This window comes from Vombatus ursinus, unplaced genomic scaffold (genome assembly GCF_900497805.2).
Source record: "Vombatus ursinus unplaced genomic scaffold, bare-nosed wombat genome assembly UNPS02014807.1, whole genome shotgun sequence".
Lineage (NCBI taxonomy): Eukaryota > Metazoa > Chordata > Mammalia > Diprotodontia > Vombatidae > Vombatus > Vombatus ursinus.
Window position 1 is genome coordinate 41,716,184 of NW_020954585.1, and position 18,402 is coordinate 41,734,585.

The 18,402-nt window shown below is 41.2% G+C and overlaps 1 protein-coding gene across 1 annotated transcript in view; it reads left to right on the plus strand.

Moving 5' to 3' along the window:
• Window positions 1-18,402, plus strand: part of PCSK5 (proprotein convertase subtilisin/kexin type 5) — a 608,686-nt gene that overhangs the window by 566,720 nt on the left and 23,564 nt on the right. The window contains 4 exon segments of the mRNA XM_027875021.1: window positions 1,168-1,363; window positions 12,946-13,163; window positions 13,809-14,042; window positions 17,955-18,185. Coding sequence (XP_027730822.1) covers window positions 1,168-1,363; window positions 12,946-13,163; window positions 13,809-14,042; window positions 17,955-18,185 — 879 coding nt within the window.

Below are 18,402 nucleotides of genomic sequence, written 5' to 3' on the forward strand. Positions count from 1 at the left end.
AGGGTGGAGAGTGAAGCATGGCTAGAGCTGGCCTAGATGCAATGGGTGACCTGAAGCACTAAGCAATCAAGTTAGTGGAATTTTCAGAGTTTAAAGGATTAAGTCTTTAAAATTAACCCTTGGCCTGGTTTGGAAAACGTACCTGTGCAGGGAAGTTGGCAAGAGGATGCCTGGGATGTTGGATAAATGGATGCTGGATTGTAAAATGCCAATCTGCAGTTTTCCCTCCCTCAGCTTGTGCCATGGAGGCTCTTAGAATACTTTCCCATGGCTTGATAAATGCATGAACTGAAGCACTGATGAAAGCACCATTCTAGTGTTCACATACCTGATCAAGCTTGTGAGACCAATGAGAATAAAAGTCAATGAGGGAATTAATCTGAAGTATGAGCACAGAACTAGCCTTATGCAAAATTATGAAATAGAAAGTTTGTCTTTGAGTGCCTGGGTCTCTCCATTTAGCTGCTTTTCCCACCTTTTTTTATGTGCTCTTTCCATTCCCACAATCCAGCTACCACTGTGAAAGAACTGGATGGGGCAGATAAAGTTATTTCTCCAAGGTCAGACCAGCTAGTGGTAGCCAGTTAGAACTCTTCTGGACGCAGGCTTCTAGCAGATTGGGCCAATTTGGAAGAAATGAGTATCCTTGTTAAATATTTTGGGGTGTCCAAGATAGTACTGTCCCGGATACCATGAGAATTTACAGAAAATTGGAAGACAAGGTTCTGACTCCCATATTCTTTCTATATATATAAATACACCGTTTAGAGCAGGCCTGCACAACTTGCAGCCCACCAAAGGATTTCAGGTGGCCCACAAAAAATGTAGAGGAAAACATCCTCAACTTTTTTAGTAGGCAGCTAGAAATCCTTTGGTGTGGCCAGGGGCCGGAAGTCCCCGCAGGCTACAGGTTGTGCAGGCCTGATTTAGAGTAAGGGTTCTTCACCCTTTGGCAGTCTCAAGTGAAGCCTATGAACAGCTTCTCAGAGTAATGTTTTAAATGCATAAAATAAAACACAGGATTACAAAGAAAATTTACATATCAAAATATACTTTTCAAAAAAAAAGTTCAAATTCCTGGATCCTAGGTTAAGAACTCCTAGAGCGAGGGGTACATGACTAATTTGATTCAAATGTTCTTACATTTTCCCTTTGGTGTGTTTGTAGGAACCTATCTTTTCTCTCAGTCCTGCATCCCTTCCTGTCCCCAAGGAACATGGCCCTCAGAGAAGAATGGGAGATGTGAGAAATGCACAGAGGATTGTGAGTCCTGCTCTACAATGAATAACTGTATGAAGTGTCTGTCTCGGCCAGACCACCCACTCTACCTGCACCATGGCAGGTGCTACACGCAGTGCCCTGAGTAAGTACAACTCTGTGTGTCTGTCTGTCTGTGTGCCTGTCTGTCTGTCTGTCTCTGTCTCTGTCTGATTGTTTGTATATGTGTCTCTGTGTGTGCTTCTCTGTCTGTCTCTGACCGTCTGTCTGTCTGTCTTCCCCTTTGGCTCCCCACATTCCCCTTTTAAAATTCATTTAAGCTTCTTCCTGGGAAATGCCTTCTTCGAAACTTCTGTCTCCCTTGGAAAGGCCACCCATATCATCACTGCTGGACACATTGTGGTCACACAGAGTCCCAAGTACATCATAGACAGCACGCCATTGTATTTCTTTAAAACTTGGGCTCTCTCCACTTTGAACTAAAGTTTCATTCAAGCATCTTCAGCATTTCTTCTCCATTGCCAGCCAGAGTCATGCGGTTGTCAGGAAAGTGCCGCCCTTGGGCCAGTGCTTTATAAACCCTAGAGCACAATATCAATGTGAGTTATTGTTGTTCTTAAATGAGGAAGAACCCCTGGGGGAGTTCAACATGGTGAGTATAAGTGATGACTATAGCTGGAGGGGTAGGAATTTGAATTTTTTTCCAGATTTGTGGTTTCATTGATGAAGGGAGCTCTCAGGGAGGGGCTCCCTCTGCAAATGTAGATTAACAATTACTATCCAATTTACAGTCTTGGGGAGTTGCTTAGAGTGGAGCTGTCAAACATGCATCTAATGCTGCCCAGTGAACCCCAACTAGATTAAAATGTAATTGGGAAATATTTGACATAATAAATAAAAATACTATATCATATAGACAATGCTAATATGTGGTTTTCTAAGTCAATATGCAGCCTGCAGGGATCCTTATGTACAGTTTAGTGTCCCCCATTTCTATTTGAGTTTGATACCACTGGCCTAGAGCACTTGAGAAGTTAAATGACTTACCCAAGGTCATGCAGCCTGTATATATCTCAGGCAAAATTTAAAGGTCAGTCTTCCTCTACAATTGTGGATTGGCACCTGCTCTGTGATTTACAGTCTTACAGAGTAGCCTTGAGCACTGAAAAATTAAGTAACTTGCCTGAGTCACACAGCCAATATGTAAGCTTCCTTGACTCCTATATCCTTGTCATTATTAATAACTCACAATTGTATAATACTTTAACATTTTTTCTAACTCCCTTCTTCATCACAACCCTGTGATGTGGTTGGTACATGTATTATTATCTCCACTTTCAGGATGGGGAAACTGAGGCTCTGAGAGATGTAGGGACTTGCCCATAGTCATATAGCTAGTATCTGAAGAAGGATTCAAACCCAATTTTCCTGGACACATGCAGCATTTATTCCACTACACCATTCTGTACTTACTATCCTGAGCAATATAGTTCATCCTAGGTTCCAGAAAAAGTAAACACTTTTAAAAACCCTCAAATGATCCTATGTTTGTAAATAAACTCAGGAGACATTAGTTTTGGCTTTTCTCTCTTTCAATGATAACATTTCATTCTTTAACCTCAGCACTGTTTGCACCCAGTTTATGACTTAAAAAGCCCATTTCCTGTTCATAAGGATTTCCTCTTTGGAATAAGACCCTGCTATTTTGGCCCCAAGCCCTACCACATCCCTGACTCATTGACTACCTGGAGGTAAAGTCAAGAGGTTCGAGAGTCTAAGGTCCTACAAGAAAAGCTGCAGGAGTAATGAGCAGCTATGTGATTTCTGACTCTATTCAGGGGCATTTCTGAGGTACAGATGAGCAACCACCTGTGAACCCTCAGGCTTGTTTGAAGTCAATTTTTTAGTCAATATTGCAACCCTTTTTTCAACCTGTGATATTCAACCTTAGACTTGTTGCATGAGTAGAGACAGGATTCCCAGTTCTCTCCTGCCCTCATTTCTAGGGAACAAATATAAAACTCATCTTTAGATTTTCAATTAAAAAAGTTACAAGGAAATAGATTGTTGTTGTACAGTCATGTCCAACTCTCCATGAACCCATTTTGGGGTTTTCTTAGCTTCTCTAGCTCATTTTATAGATGAGAAACAGCCGAGCCAGATTTGAACTCATGAAGATGAGTCATCCTGATTCCAAGCCCAGGGTTCTATCCACTGAACCACCTCGGTGCCCCAAGGAAACATATAGTAGTTTTTAAAAGGTACAATTTGGGATAGAAAAGAGATAAAGCTGTAAGAAACTTTAAAAATTACATTCTTTAAGGAAATCTAAGTAGGAGGCTAGTTAGGTTTTATCCTTCTTAGCATCTCCCCTCTTTCATTAGCTAATCCTGTATTTCTTGTCCTGGGAGTTGTACCCTCTCCAGGCCTGTTTGGGTTGGATGCTAAACCAAGATCTCAGGTTCCCAGCTCAAAGAACATTGAACATTCAGATAGGCATGAACTGCTAAGCTTCTCAGCACCTAGGGGATAGGGAACCTGTGGCCAGGAGGCCACATGTGGCCCTCTAGGTCCTCAAGTGCAGCCCTTTGACTGAATCCCCTTAATAAAAGGATTTGTTCTGTGAAATTTGGATTCAGTCAAAGGGCTGCACTTGAGGACCTAGAGGGCTACATGTGGCCTCCAGACCGCAGGTTCCCCACACCTGTAACCTGCCTTCTAGTCTTACCTTTTGGAATGGATCCTCTGGTATAGGATTTAATTTCTCTATTTGCCCCAAGAGTCTTTCTCTGAGCTTCAGGCCATCCGGCACTGATGCTGAACCCAGCTGATTCTTCCTTCCTATACATCTTAGGGGATTCAATCCTTGAATATTCTATCCCTACCCAGAGATATTTCTCTCTTCTTCATTTTACAAAAAAAAAAGGATTTGTATGGATGATTTTTGTTTTTATATCACCTAAATTTCCTTCTGTATCCTTCCCTCTCCCCATTCCAGAGAGCTATCCCTCATATTTTTTTAAGAAAAGGAAAAAAGGATTAAGTGAAAAATTCTAACAAAATCAATACATCAAAAATACGAAATTTTTTGTAATATTCCACACAAATGGATCCCTCACCCCTACAAAGAAGTGGGGGAAGGGTCTTCTCATATCTTTTTGGAGATTCAAGCTTATTCTTTAAAATGTTCACATCATTCATTTTGGATTGTTCTGAGGACTGTTTATTAGCAGACATAATGTTTCCCTGACTCTGGTTACTTCACTTCAAATCATTTCACGTAAGTCTTGTCTTCTTTCCCTTTATTTCTCGTGTTCATTGCATCTTACAGCATAGTAATGTTCCTTTATATTCATGTCCCCCAATTTGTTTAGTTATTCCACCATTGATGGACACCTACTTTGTTCTCAATCCTTGGATACTACAAAAAGTTTTCCCATAAATGTCTGACCTACTACCCAAAGACCTCAGACCTTTTCAATCACCGTACTAATGAACCCTTAGGATTCTTGTATGTGTCATCTTCTCCAATTAGAGTGGGAGATCTTGAGAACAGGAACTGTCTCACTTTTTCTATTTGTATTTCTAGCAATTAACACAGTATCATACATTAGAAAGGACTTAATTTTTTTTTTCATTTATTCACGTGGGTTTCTTCTGTCTGTCACCATTGTTCAGGGACCCCAACACCCCTCTAATAGCATTCTCCAGAAGCCAGAATCAAATTTCCTTGTCTTCCTGTTATCAAACTCTCAAACAAATCTTTCATTATTGCTGTTAAGTCATTGGCCCTCGATTAGTTCAAAAGTAGATTAAGCATTCCAGATATACTTTGGGCTCATGGAATAAAGAAATTCAGAACATCAGCCCTCCTCATTTCGCAAGTTCTCCTTGATGACTCATGATGACTTGAGTTCTCCAGAGTCTTCCAGATTCTTGTTAATTTCAACTTTTTCCCTAGAAAAGAAAGTCAATAAAAATACAGATGATTCCACAGACAGCAACAAGACAGATCATTTCCGTCAGCATTCAGATGAAGGTGTTTTCCTGATTCTGTCTATCATCCATATCATCATGGTTCTCCCTGTTGGCTCAGAGAGAGCTCTGCTCCTTTAATCATATTTTTCATCAGGTGTGCTTAGAACCAGTTACTGCTGCTTACTAAGGCCAATTCAGTGAGTTAATAAATAAACTTTAATAAGTGACTAAGTGCTAGGCTAGGCACTGTGCTTCCATTTTTAGGTGAAGGGGCTGGTCTCTCATTTTCCGAATAGGTAGACAGGGAACTGAGGCTTAAAAACAGAATGGAATCACATGATTGCAGAGTTAAGCGAACCTCAGAGACCGTCTCATCCAACCCATAACTCACCAAGAATTCCCTCTATGATGTTACTGGCAAAGGTCTTCCACCCTTTTGCTTGATAATCACCAGTGAGAAGAAATCTACCCAGCTCCCAAAGGAGAGTGTTCCACTCTCAAGACTTAAGGTATTCCTTACCTGCAGTAGAGCTTCAGTCGGCCTCTCTGCCACTTCCCATTACTCTTAACTGCCCTCTGGGGCCAAGCAGAACTAGGCTTACCTAACTTCCATGTGATAGTCTTTCAAATAGTTGAAAACAGCCATCATGTCCTCCCTCAACATTCTCTTTTCCAAGCCAACATCCCCATTTCCTTCAACTGATCCTTCTATGACACCATCTCTCACCCTCTCACTAGCCAGGCACTTTCTTCTGAATAGGCTCCAGCTTAACTAATATTATTCCTAAAATATGATGTCCAATACTGAACACAGCATTCCAGATGTGCTCTAATAGGACCAAATACAGTAAAACTATCACTTCTCTCCTTTTGTTTACTCTACAGAGGATAGAGCTCTATGTCTGGAATCAGGAAGACCTGGGTTCAAATCTGGCCTCAAACACTTATTAGCTATGTGACCCAGGGAAAGTCACTTAACCTCTGTCCACCTCAGTTTACTCAAATGAAAAATGGGATTAATATTGGTACCTACCTCCCAAAGTTGTTGTAAAAATCAAATGAGATATTTATAAAGCACTTAGTACAGTACCTGGAATGTAGTAGGTACTTAATAAATGCTTTTTTCCTTTCTTTTAATGCAGAGGATAGCATTAGATTTTTTTTTTGGCTTCCATGTAATAGTTATAGTCATAAAATCATAGGATGTTAGAGCTAGAAAACATCTTGGAAATTTTTTAATCCAGCTCCCTCATTTTACAAAGGACCATAGGAGGAGGCAAAGAAAGTAGAACTTACTTATTAAATTGGGTAAATATTTACTGGGAACCTACTATATGTCAATTCCTATTGAAGGTACTATGGGTCCTCACTCCTGGAGTTCACAGTTCAGTTGTAGGAAAATAAGACCTAACCAAGAGAGTCAACTAAGATACAAAACTAAATATCAAAACTGAGTTGGTAATTAATTTATGAAATTATGAAATGGGGCAAGCATGCCTGGTTTTTTGGGTACTCTCCAGGAGAGACCACAATGGTAGCAGGAAGTGAGGCTGCAATTACACTTTAATAAGGTCCAGAAGGTGAACGGGGAAATGACAGAGAAAGTACAGAGACAAACATAGAAAAAGGGGAGGGGGGGACAATAAAGAAGCAGCTAATATGGGGATGGGGATAGGGTGGTGAAGGAAGGTAGGCAACAAGGAAGAGAATGGCGAGGGGAAAAGTCACATAACCATGGGCCCAGATGAAGCTGGAAGAGTGCTGGGAGGTGCAGAGGGCAGGAGTTTGAGGTCTCATTTTTATAGGGTTTGTTTTGGAGGGGGGAAGACTAACTCTTATCCATGCCACCTTGGGGTTAGTTCAATAACACTTTGAAATTAACAAATCCAAAGCATCTCAAAATTATCGCTACCATTTGATGCTTTGTTAGTCTTACTGCAAATGTCTGGAGTTTATCTGAAATCTATATATCACAAGATCAAAAGAACCAGACATATATAACTTCACCTGATTTAGCACATATTAACAAGATGTGATTTTTGGTTAATATATGTTACAGTTTACAAATTATGCTCCTTTGATCTTGGAGACAGTCTGTACTTGACTTCCAGGTTCCCTTTTATAATCTTACCTCCTGTTATTGTTACTTAATACTAGCTACTTATAAATTTACTTCACTGACTAGAAGGGGTGGTGGTGGTGGTAAAGGGGACCAGAACAAGATACAATTTTAGCTCAAAAACATACCTGGGATATAAACAGCAGAGAAGGACAGGAAAGGGAAGGAACTGCATGGGACTTCAGCCTCCCTGTCATCTCTTGCTTTTGGTTTCTCCAGCCTTCTTAGTAACTTCGATCAGTGCCTTCCTGTTCACTTTTATCAAGATGGAATTTACCTGTTGTTTAGCCTAGCAATGCTTAATCAAATCATTAGCTCCTCTTCCTCCCTTGCTTTCCCTTTATCCCTTTGATACATTATCTAGACAGCCATACTGGGGTAGGGAGGGGAAAAAGATTATATAGAAAGTGGGAGGAAGGTGAAGAAGGATAATAAGGAGATAAAGATGAAGAGAGGAATAGAGAGTGTCCAGAATAAGGAGGGAGATAATTCTACTGTCCTGGTCAGACTATATTTTGAGTATCCTCTTCAGCTCTGAGTGTTATATTAGGAAAGACCTTGATCAGCTGGAGGATGTCCAAAGGTGGGTGACACTGCTACTAAATTAAATGTTCATTTATTATGATTGATTAATTAGGATCATGCACGTCCTTGAGATCATACCTTGGAAGAATTCATTGAAGAACTAGAGGTGATCAGCTTGGATAAGAGAAGACTTGAGTAGGGAGGTAGGGAGAGATAAAATGTTGTTCAGTGGTGTCTGACTCTTTGTGATCCCATTTGGGTTTGGTTTTTTTTTTTTTGGCAAAGACACTGGAGTGGTTTGTGATTTCCTTCTCCAGTTCATTTTACAGATGAGGAAACTGGGGCAAACAGGATGAAGTGGCTTGCTTAAAGTCATACAGCTAGTGATAGTGTCTGAGGCCTCATTTGAACTCAGGTCTTCTTGACTCCTGGTCTGGTGTTCTATCTACTGCAAAATTGCTGGAAGGGTTGTTGGTGGAAGAGATATAAGACTAATTCTACTTGGCCCCAAAGGGCTGAACTGAGAGTTATGGTCAGTAGTTACAGAGAAAGGAAGATTTTGGCTGATAACAACTGGAACTAATCTCAGAAAATAGTGGTCCTTCCTCACTTGGTGACTTTAAACAAAGGTTGGATGAAGACTTTTTGGGGTTGTTATCCATGGGACTCTTTGTCAGGTTGGGTTAAGATGGCTTCTGTGGTCCCTTCTAACTTGGAATTTCTTCATTTTTTTAAGATACTTTTTTGTATTTCCCTCATTCAATTATAGGATCATAGATTTTGAGCTGCAAGAGACTTTAGAGGCCATAAATTCCAACCCCCTCATTTTACTAATGAGGAAAATGAGGATGAGAGAGGTTGTATGACTTAGCCAAGGACCTGTACCTAGTGAGTATTCGAGGCAAGGTTTGAACTTAGATCTTGCTAATTCTGAGCCCAATACTCTGTCCACTGTGCCATCTACCTTTCCCAGCATCCTTTCTTGTTTCCAAGATCAGAGTCAGAACAACCCCGTGAGGTAATTACACACCCAAACAATGAATGCCCAGTGGTCTTTGGAGTAACCAACTATACTTGCTGTCCTTCCAGAGCCATGTGAAAGAGGACAAAATAGTTTGATGACCCTGCAAATTCTGGGATGAGATGGAAACAGAAGCTTGTGGGTGGTTTACATATTAGCTTTGTTCCTTACTGCTTTTAACCCATCTTTCCACTAGAGAAAACTATTTTCTCCCCTAAATCATGGCAGCCATGGTTTGGGTGTTCATCTAATAGCTTGAAGTTGAGGATTAGATTATTTGTTTAAAGCATAGCTCCCAATTTTGCAAAATTGGTTTGAACTTAAGAAAATAGGCAGGGACCAAATTATAATTCCTTTTTCCCCATGTGGGGGAAATTGGCTGTAAATAGATTATTGTCTTTTGTTTTTATAACCTATTTCCCTTTGGAGAAAAGAAAGTAAATTCCTTAGACTCAAGTAAAAGATAGAAGGAGTGTTATGTGTAAGTGCTTCCTTTAGCCCAATGCCATTATGAACAACACTCTCCTGACCTTACTTTCTGGGTGGGTTCCTTCCTCAACTTGAGTTGATGATGCTTTATCTTTGAATTAGCTGTGATCACAAACAGGATTTTGGCAAGAACACACACTTTTCCCTGCAGTTTCTTCCAGAATCAGCCAGATCTCTTGTTCCAGCTCCCTTCCTGTCCTCCCTTGCTGAGATCTATGGCTTGCCCTGACTATGATTTCTTCATCTTAGATTGAGGCCTCATCCTCCCCTTTTCCATCTCCACCCTGTTCTTCCAGAAATAAGGCTGCTCTGACCTCACTCTTCAGGAACTGCCGTCACCTGAGGGCAAGATGAAGCTTATCTTTCAAAAACAATCTGATTAGATGGATAATAATCCTTACTGGTTTGCATAAAGCCAATCTATTATAAAAGCAATCTGGTACCTTGAGAATTCAAACTAAGGTCCAATGGGCTGTAACTGACTGAAAAAATGGATAACACATATAGCAAATCTGAAGCTAAATAAAATGACTCTGGAATAAAGACTCGAATACCTTAATAGAAAATATTTGGGGGGCAGCTAGGTGGTGCAGTGGATAGGGTGCCAGGCCCGAAGTCAGGAAGAACTAAGTTCAAAACCAGCTTCAGACACTTACTAGCTTTGGACCCTGGGCAAGTCACTTCACCCTGTTTGCCTCAGCTTCCTCATCTGTAAAATGGACTGGAAAAGGAAATGGCAAACCATTCCAGTATCTTTGCCAAGAAAATCCCAAATGGGATCACAAATAGTCAGACCCAACTGAACAACAACATGGGTGATTAGTAAAATGTAGGTTACTTGAGAACAAGGGCTTATTTCATTTTGTCTTTTTATAATTAGAGTCATGCACAGTGACTTATACGCAGATGTGACTGAAATGACTCAATAACAAAAATAACAACAAAATTACATAATATATAATATTTTTAATTAAAAAATGTATTCTAAACTTCACCAACACCAAGCTAAACAATCATTTCCACATATTTGCAGAATATGAGAGAACTGTCCATAAAACTGTGAATCACTATTACATGAACCTTGCATTTCTTTTAAAGTTTGTAATAAATTCAACGTGTAACTTTCGAAGCTGTCCTGCTTGTCTGTTTCCCTCTGGCTCATTTCCTTATTTGCTTTTTATGCAAATCAGCCCCAACCAGCTTTTGTAAGCCTGAGAGCTAAATGTAGAAACCATTCTTAGCTCGAGGGCCCTACAAAAACTGGCACCAATATATTTGCTGTCCTATGTTTTATATTATAATGTTAAATTCAATTAGAGAAGGCCAACTTGGCTCCACAGTTTAGCAATGGCTTTGTTCATCCAGTTTCATCTGTAAGAAAGAGTTTCTTCCTGAACTGTGACTAGGAATATTTTCACCAAAGTAAGAATCAGTTGATGGGGGGAGGTAGCAGTTCAGAGGACGTGAGTGCAGCTGTGCTGGGAGGGGCGACTGCTTGATCCAAGAAAGCCTTTTCTTCATGCCTGAATAGGCCGGGGAAAGATGGGCCATGGGAAGGGGGCCACAGTGGCAAGACCCAAGGATGATGACCCATGGACAACCATGGCCTCAAGACAACCAGCTACTAAGAGTCTGAGGCTGGATTTGAACTCAGGAAGATGAGTCTTCCTAACTCAGACCTGGCACTCTATCCACTGTGCCACCTAGCTGTCCCTAAGCACTAGGGACACAATTAATAAAAAGATAGTTGTTCCCATCAAGAAGCTTACGGAGGGGGAAATAATGCATAAAAGGAGGCAGGAAAAGAAGGGGGGAACCATTCAGTTTCAGCCTTCTATAAAAGAAAGCATTGGGAGGAATTTGCCAAGCCCTCCAATCTGAAGGAAGAAGAGGCCAAGGGAGGTGGTATCAATCAAGGGTTGAGTCTGCAGCATTGATGAGATTAGAGGGGATGAGCTTAACTTGGAAGAAGTAAACTTGGTTCATAAAGTTGAAGCTAGGAGGAGCGGTAGGTGCAGAGTCGAGAACTGTGTCTCATAATTTCTCTGGGCCTATTTCCTCATATGTAAAATGAGGGAGTTAGATTAGATGGGCTCTAAATCCCTTCTAGCTCTGAATTTATGATCCTCTAATTATAGAAGAAAATTAAACGGTAGACTGAATTTTTTTGAAAAGAAATGCATGGGTAGGACTGAGAGAAAGATTCCCACTTTCTAACACATTAACCATATATGAGGCCAAGTTATTTGTGTATGAAATTTTTATTTTGATACATTATTTAATTACACTAAATGAAGGTGATACCAAAGAGGAGGAAAAAGGAGTTGGAAGAGGAAGTATACATTATAGATACAAATAAACACCACTTATCTTCCAAGAAATTAAATCTGGTTATAAAAAAAAATTTGGTCTTTGTTCTACTTGCTACATCTGTCCTTTTCAGTACACTATGTTTTAAATATTTAATTGATCGGCAAGTGTTTGTTAATGATTTTATTAATAATTAAGTATTATTAATGCTAAAATATTAATTGTTAATAATTATTGATTAAAAGAGTTTACTAATGATGTGTCTGGCACTGTGCTGGGCACCAGACATATAAAAGATAAAGGTAAGATAAAAAAGGAAATAGCTCTCTTCTCTCAAGGAATTTTTATATTCTATCAAATATTTACTATCATTTTGATTTTTAGTATATGTTTTTTCCATTTTTAGTACTAATTATATTTACCATACTTACACTGTAGTCCTACTCTATTGTGTCATTATGGAGGGAAGGTTCTGCTAATTGAATGTGAGTTCTGGTGGATTCTTCCAAGCAAGACAGATTTCAAGTGTGGCCCCAGTGAAAGACTACATGTTTGGAGAGGGTTATCGCCAGATGGATTGGCCCAGGGTGATGGATTGTTCTGGGCACAGTAACTCATTAAACCATCTACTAAAGCAGAGCAGGAACCAGGGCAGAAAAGACTGTGTCCCAGGAAGACAACTGAAACTTAGAGACCCCTGACAACCTCAGCATTACAGTTTAGCATCTGGTTAGCAAGAATAAATAGTGAAAATAGGAAGCTATCTGCATGGCATAATGAATGCAGAGCAGGCCTAGGAGTAAGGAAGGTTCAAATCCTGTCTCTGACATTTACTTAATACATGATGTTGAGTAAGTCTCTTAACCTCTGAGTGCCCCCAGAAAAGTCTCTACAAGTCACAGAAGAGTTGTAGATCTGCATTGGTAAAGGGATTTTCCTACACCAATAACATCACAGGTTTAGACCCCAAAAAATGGGAAGGGTTTGAAAGTTAGCAGATGGAAAACTGATGGCTTCAGCCCAAGGCAGGCTCTACCTGAGCCGCTGCCTCACCAGCCCCACCTCCTCAATAGCATTCATGGACACATTTACCCTAGATACAAAAACTGCCAGCTAATGCTCTCTACCAAATTATGAAAGGGTTGTCATTTACATCAGCATAGTGAGAGCCCATATTCTGGCAAAAATATGGATTTTTTGAAGTACTGAAATATCTCTACTCCCACATGGCACGAAGCATGGGTAAAATCCCCAAACTCATCAGCTTCTTTTCTTCCGTTTGTAGGGGGTTTTATGCAGAAAATGGCACTTGCAAACCCTGTGACTTAGTTTGTAAAACATGTGAAGGAAATGCCACCAACTGCCGCTCATGTGAAAAGGACCTGGTCTTGGCCCAGGGCGTGTGCCAGAAATCCTGCCCTGAGAGGCACGTTGCCGTGGACGGGATGTGCAGACGTTGTCCAGAGATGTGTCAAAAGTGCATACATGAGAAAACATGTAAAGGTAAGTTGGAGAGATGGAGGGAGAAGTTGACCCTCTGGCCCTCCACTTAAAGAGGGGCAAGGGAACAGCAGATTCATGTATCCAGAAAGAGCTGTGGGTCTCAGTTTCCCAATGATGAGTGAACAGAGTTGGCTATTTCAGTGTATATCAATCAGCGGAAGAAGGCTACTGAGTAGAAAGCTAAGGACTACTTTATTTTGTCAGCCTGGAATCAAGCCAAGGCAAAATATGGACTCTGTTTATATCAGACAAACAGAATCACATCCGGACTGTGAGGGGTTTGATACAGGATTAGATTTCTAAAACAGGTTGTTCCTTCCCTGATACAGAATTTTAAAAAAACCAATTGTGTGTGTCTAGAGTGAAGCACTTTGATCCTGTCTAGAAGATCCCCAGCTATTGAGTTAATATTTTATTATTCAAGGTTCCCAAGGTATACCGTGAAATTCAATTCAAGAAATATGTATTAAGTGCCTGCTATGTGCCAAACACTATGCTAAGGACTGGGGATACAAAGGGGGGAAAAATGTGGTCTTGCCTTCATGGAGCTTATGCCCTATTAGGGAGAAAGGACATGTCTCTGGAAAGTTAATGTATTCCCTATTTCTTAAGGGGGGTAACCTGTTGTTCTCTTTTGTGATTTAGAATGCATGCCTCCTTTCTTCTTGCATGATGAAATGTGCCTTCGGGACTGCCCCCCTGGCTTCTATGAAGACTTCTACAAGTGTCACCCTTGCAGTGGGAGCTGTAAGGAGTGCAATGGTCCTGATGATGATGACTGCACAGTCTGCCCTGATTCCTTGGTCCTCCATAATGGATGGTGTCTGGCTGCATGCCCAGATGGGACTTACTATGAAAAGGCTTCCAGAGACTGCAAAGGTAAAGCCTACAGGGGAGTATGATGCATTGTACTTGGTGGTGTGTTGAGGGAGAGAAGAGTGGAAAGCAGCCTTTTCGACTACGTTAGCTCTCTAAGACTGTAAGTTATAGATGGGTCAGAATGAGCTTAGTGGGGGGAATTTGCCCACCCATGAAACATATGTCCTTGACATTAAATTTGGCTGGTTCTAGGCAGTGTTATAGAGGTGATCAAGTTTGTTTTCAGTGCCATCAGTCTCCCTTTTTAAGCCTTTTTCCCATGATGCCTCCTAAATCTACTCCTTGCAGGTACTTAGTCTTCCCCTGCTTTTTATTCCCTGTACAGCTAGGTGGTACCCTGGACAGGGTGCTGGGCCTAGGGTTAGGAAGACTTGAGTTCAAATTTAGCCTCATACACATAGCATAGTGCCTGGCACATACTCGGCACTATAAAAATTCTTATTCCCTTCCCTCAGTGGAAAGGACATTGAATTTGGAGTCACAAGACCTAAGTTCAAATCCCAGTTCTGTCACTTACTATCTGTGTGACCTTGAGCAAAAAAACCAACCTCTCTAGGCTTCAGTTTTCTCACGTGGAAAATGAAGGGTGTTGGATTAGATGACTTCTAAATCTAGATTTATAATCCTGTGACCTCTCCTACTCTCAGGAAAAGGTCTGAAATCAGTCATTTATACACCAGAGTGAATTTAATTCTAGGTATTACCTCTTCCTGGGCTGTAGCATTTAAAATCTAATCTCTAGGGGCACAGTGGATAGAGCACCGGCCCTGGAACCAGGAGGACCTGAGTTCAAATCTGGCCTCAGATACATGACACTCACTAGCTGTGTGACTCTGGGCAAGCCACTTCACTCCATTGCCTCACCAAGAAAAAAAGAAAAGAAAAAAAAATCTAATCTCTAATTATGGAATAAGATTTGGTGTCCTGGTATAGGAACCTCAGACATTCTGCAAAACAGAAAGGAATTTGGAGAGTAGGGATCCTCTGGTTGATACTCTACCTATGACAAATATCTTCTGGCTGTGTAGCAACCGAGCAGAGCATCATGAGCCCTAAATAGTTAGTAGACTTCTTTGGCTTTGCACACACACACCCCCACAGCCTTTTCACTTGTATGAGTGGGCTCCACGGCATACAACACCCTTAAACTATCTGTGGGAAGGATGCTACTGCCATTTCAGGTGGAACTCTACCAAAGTGCCCCTCTAAAGCCTTACCAAAATATGGAAAAGACACTAAGTGATAGGCAAAGTGCCCACCATCCCAATTTTGCTGGCAGAAGAAGAAATAGGTTCTTTCCTACTTCCTTGCCCTATTTCGTGAAAACAGCACCTATCCGAGGCAAGAGCACTGGATTTGGAATCAAAAATTTGGGTTCAATCCAGACTCTATCTCTTGTGATCAATGTAACCTCAGGCAACTTGTTTCACCTCCCTAGACCTCAGTTTCCTCATCTGTAAAATGAGGGAATTAGACAAGTTGACCACTGGAGTCCTTTCCTGCTCTAGAGGTTTGATTTTATAATTCCTAAGAATCATAGAATTTGAATTGGAAAAGACCTAAGAAATCATCTAACCAAATCCTCTCATTTTACAAAGGAAACTGAGGCCCAGAGAAGCAATAGCTATTATAAAATATGTAATTGCTAAACTTTGGTTTGTCCTACTAACCTAGAAAGCCCCTAAGTATGGAAGCAGAGATTGTCTCCATGAGAACTAACCTCACTAAGCTCAGAGAGGTTCTTTGCAGGAAGTGTGGCCACGAGGAGATTATTGATATTATTATCATTACTTTTACCAAAAGTGACTTCTTCTAAACTTCAAACCTACAAAGGAGAAGGGAAGGAAGGAAGGAAGGAAGCAAGGAAGGAAGGAAGGAAGAGAGGCAGGGAGGGAAGAGAGGCAGGGAGGGAGGGAGGGAGGAAGGAAGGAAGAGAGGCAGGGAGGGAGAAAGGAAGGAAGGAAGAAAGGGAGGAAGGGAGGGAGGGAGGAAGGAAGGAAGGAAAGGAGGGAGGGAAGGAGGGAGGAAGGAAGAGAAGGACAAAGAAAGGAAACATTTATTAAGCACCTACTATGTATCAGGCACTGTGCTAATCACTTTACAAATATTATCTCATTTGTTCCCCTCCACAACCTTGGGAGGTAGGGATTATAATATTTCTGCATTTTACAGCTGAAAAAACTGAGACAGGAAGAGGTTAAGCAACTTGACCAGGCTCACACAGCTTATAAGTGTCTGAGGCCAATATTGCCCCCTAGGGGGTGCTAGAACAATCTGGGGGGTGGTATTTTTTTAAATGATGCAAATTTCAAAAAAAACAAACAAAAAAAATGTTAAAGTGTTAAAGAAAGTAGATATTCAGGGGGACGCTGAGAAATTCTTTTTAAGGGGGGCAGTAGGCCAAAAAAGTTTGGGAACCTCTGGAAGCCAGATGTGAACTCAGGTCTTTCTGCCATTTTATATATGGCTACACACACACACACACACACACATAAACACACGTTAGAATGTAAGCTCTTCTTGAGCAGAAACTAGCTTTCTTTTTGCTTGTTTTTGCATCTCTAACCCTTGGCACAATGCCTGCAATACAGCAAGTGATTAATAAATGTTTATTGCTTGCCTGCTTACTTTTCATCACACAAGTAATAATTGATAGAGCTGGGTCCAGGTCATCTGACTTCACGTGCACCAAATTCTGCTGGACCATACTTCCTTCCAATGTGAAGGTGACTAAATACAAAAGCAAGTTACCTGAAGAAGACTTGGCCTCTAAGATGAGCAAACCTGGGTTCTACATCTACTTTCTTTGATAATTACTGTGGACTAATTTGTAGCTCATATCTTCATGAATATTCCCCCATTATTGATCAGTCATTTTCAGTCATGTCAGGATCTTCATGAGGGGTTTTCTTGGCAAAGATACTGGAGTGATTTGCCATTTCCCCCTCCAGTTCATTTTACAGATAAGGAAACTGAGGCAAACAGGGTAAAATGACTTGCCCAGGGTCATACAGCTAGTAAATATATAAGGCTGGATTTGAACTCAGGAAAATGAGTCTTCCTGACTCCAGGTCTGATGCTCTATCCATTCCATCACCTATCTGTCCAAACCTTCCCCTACCCATGGTAAAATAATTTTGTTTGGAATCACAATGATTAGACCTGAGACGACAATACTTTACTATTGATCAAATTGGTAATAATAATAAGCAATGTGTAGGTGGTGCTTCAACATTTACAAAGCACAAATGATCACAACAGCTCTGTAAGGTAGGTTACACAGGCAGTATTATGCCCATTTTACAGACAAGAAAAATGATGCTCAGAGACTTGATCAAAGTCACTCAGGTAGTTAGTGGCAGAGCCAAAATGGAGATGATCCAGCTCCCTGAGTTAGGGGCCAGGTTTCTTTCCATTTCATCAAAACTGCCTGGAGAAAGGCCATATTTCTAAGACTCTTGTCCTGGGAAGAGTCCTTGGGTGACGACAATGAAAGTAACAGCAAAGACATTTTTTTCCCCTTTTGTCCCGGGGACTTAACACTCTACTCTAGAGCCTTAGACCTTGGCCAGAAATGTCCCGGCCTAAGCTGGATAACTGGTCTCACCCTCTTGGAATTGGGCTGCAGCATCTTTTTAGGGAATATGGTAGTAGAATGGATGAAAAGATAGCAGATTTAGAGCTGCGTGGAATCTTTGAAATCATCTAGTCCAATCCCCCATTTTAAAGATGAGGAAACTGAGGCCAAGAGAAGTTAAGCGAGTTGTCCCAGGACAAGGTAGTGAGAAAGGTAGAATCTGAGTCAGGGCCTCTGACTCAAAAGTCAGTCATCTTCCCGTTGCACTAGATAAGAATTTCTTAGATGTTGTCATAAGCGATGAAGTTCAAGGTTTGCCTTCTGTCCCGCTGCAGGTTGCCACGAGACCTGTAAGACTTGTTCTTCTTCTTGGATGTGTTCTTCTTGTAAAGAAGGCACAGCAATGACGTGGCTGGGATCCTGTGTGACTCACAAGGACTGCAGCCCTTCTGAGTACAAGGATGAGAAGACCCAGAACTGTAAACCTTGTCACATGAAATGCTTTCATTGCACAGGACCTGCTGAAGATGAGTGCCTCAGCTGCCCCGATGAGGGCCTTCTTCTCAGTGAGTATCCATCTCTTCCCTGAGGCAAGGCAAGTGGGTCCCACTGTCTGAGACAGAAACCAAATTCGGTGTGGTTAGCCCTGAGTGACACCACCAAAGCTAACGGGTGTCTGGGGATGCCAGGAGCAGGTCTAACACATAGAAAAGGGAGAAAGAGAGGAGGGAAGGAGGGAAGGAAGGAAGGAAGGAAGGAAGGAAGGAAGGAAGGAAGGAAGGA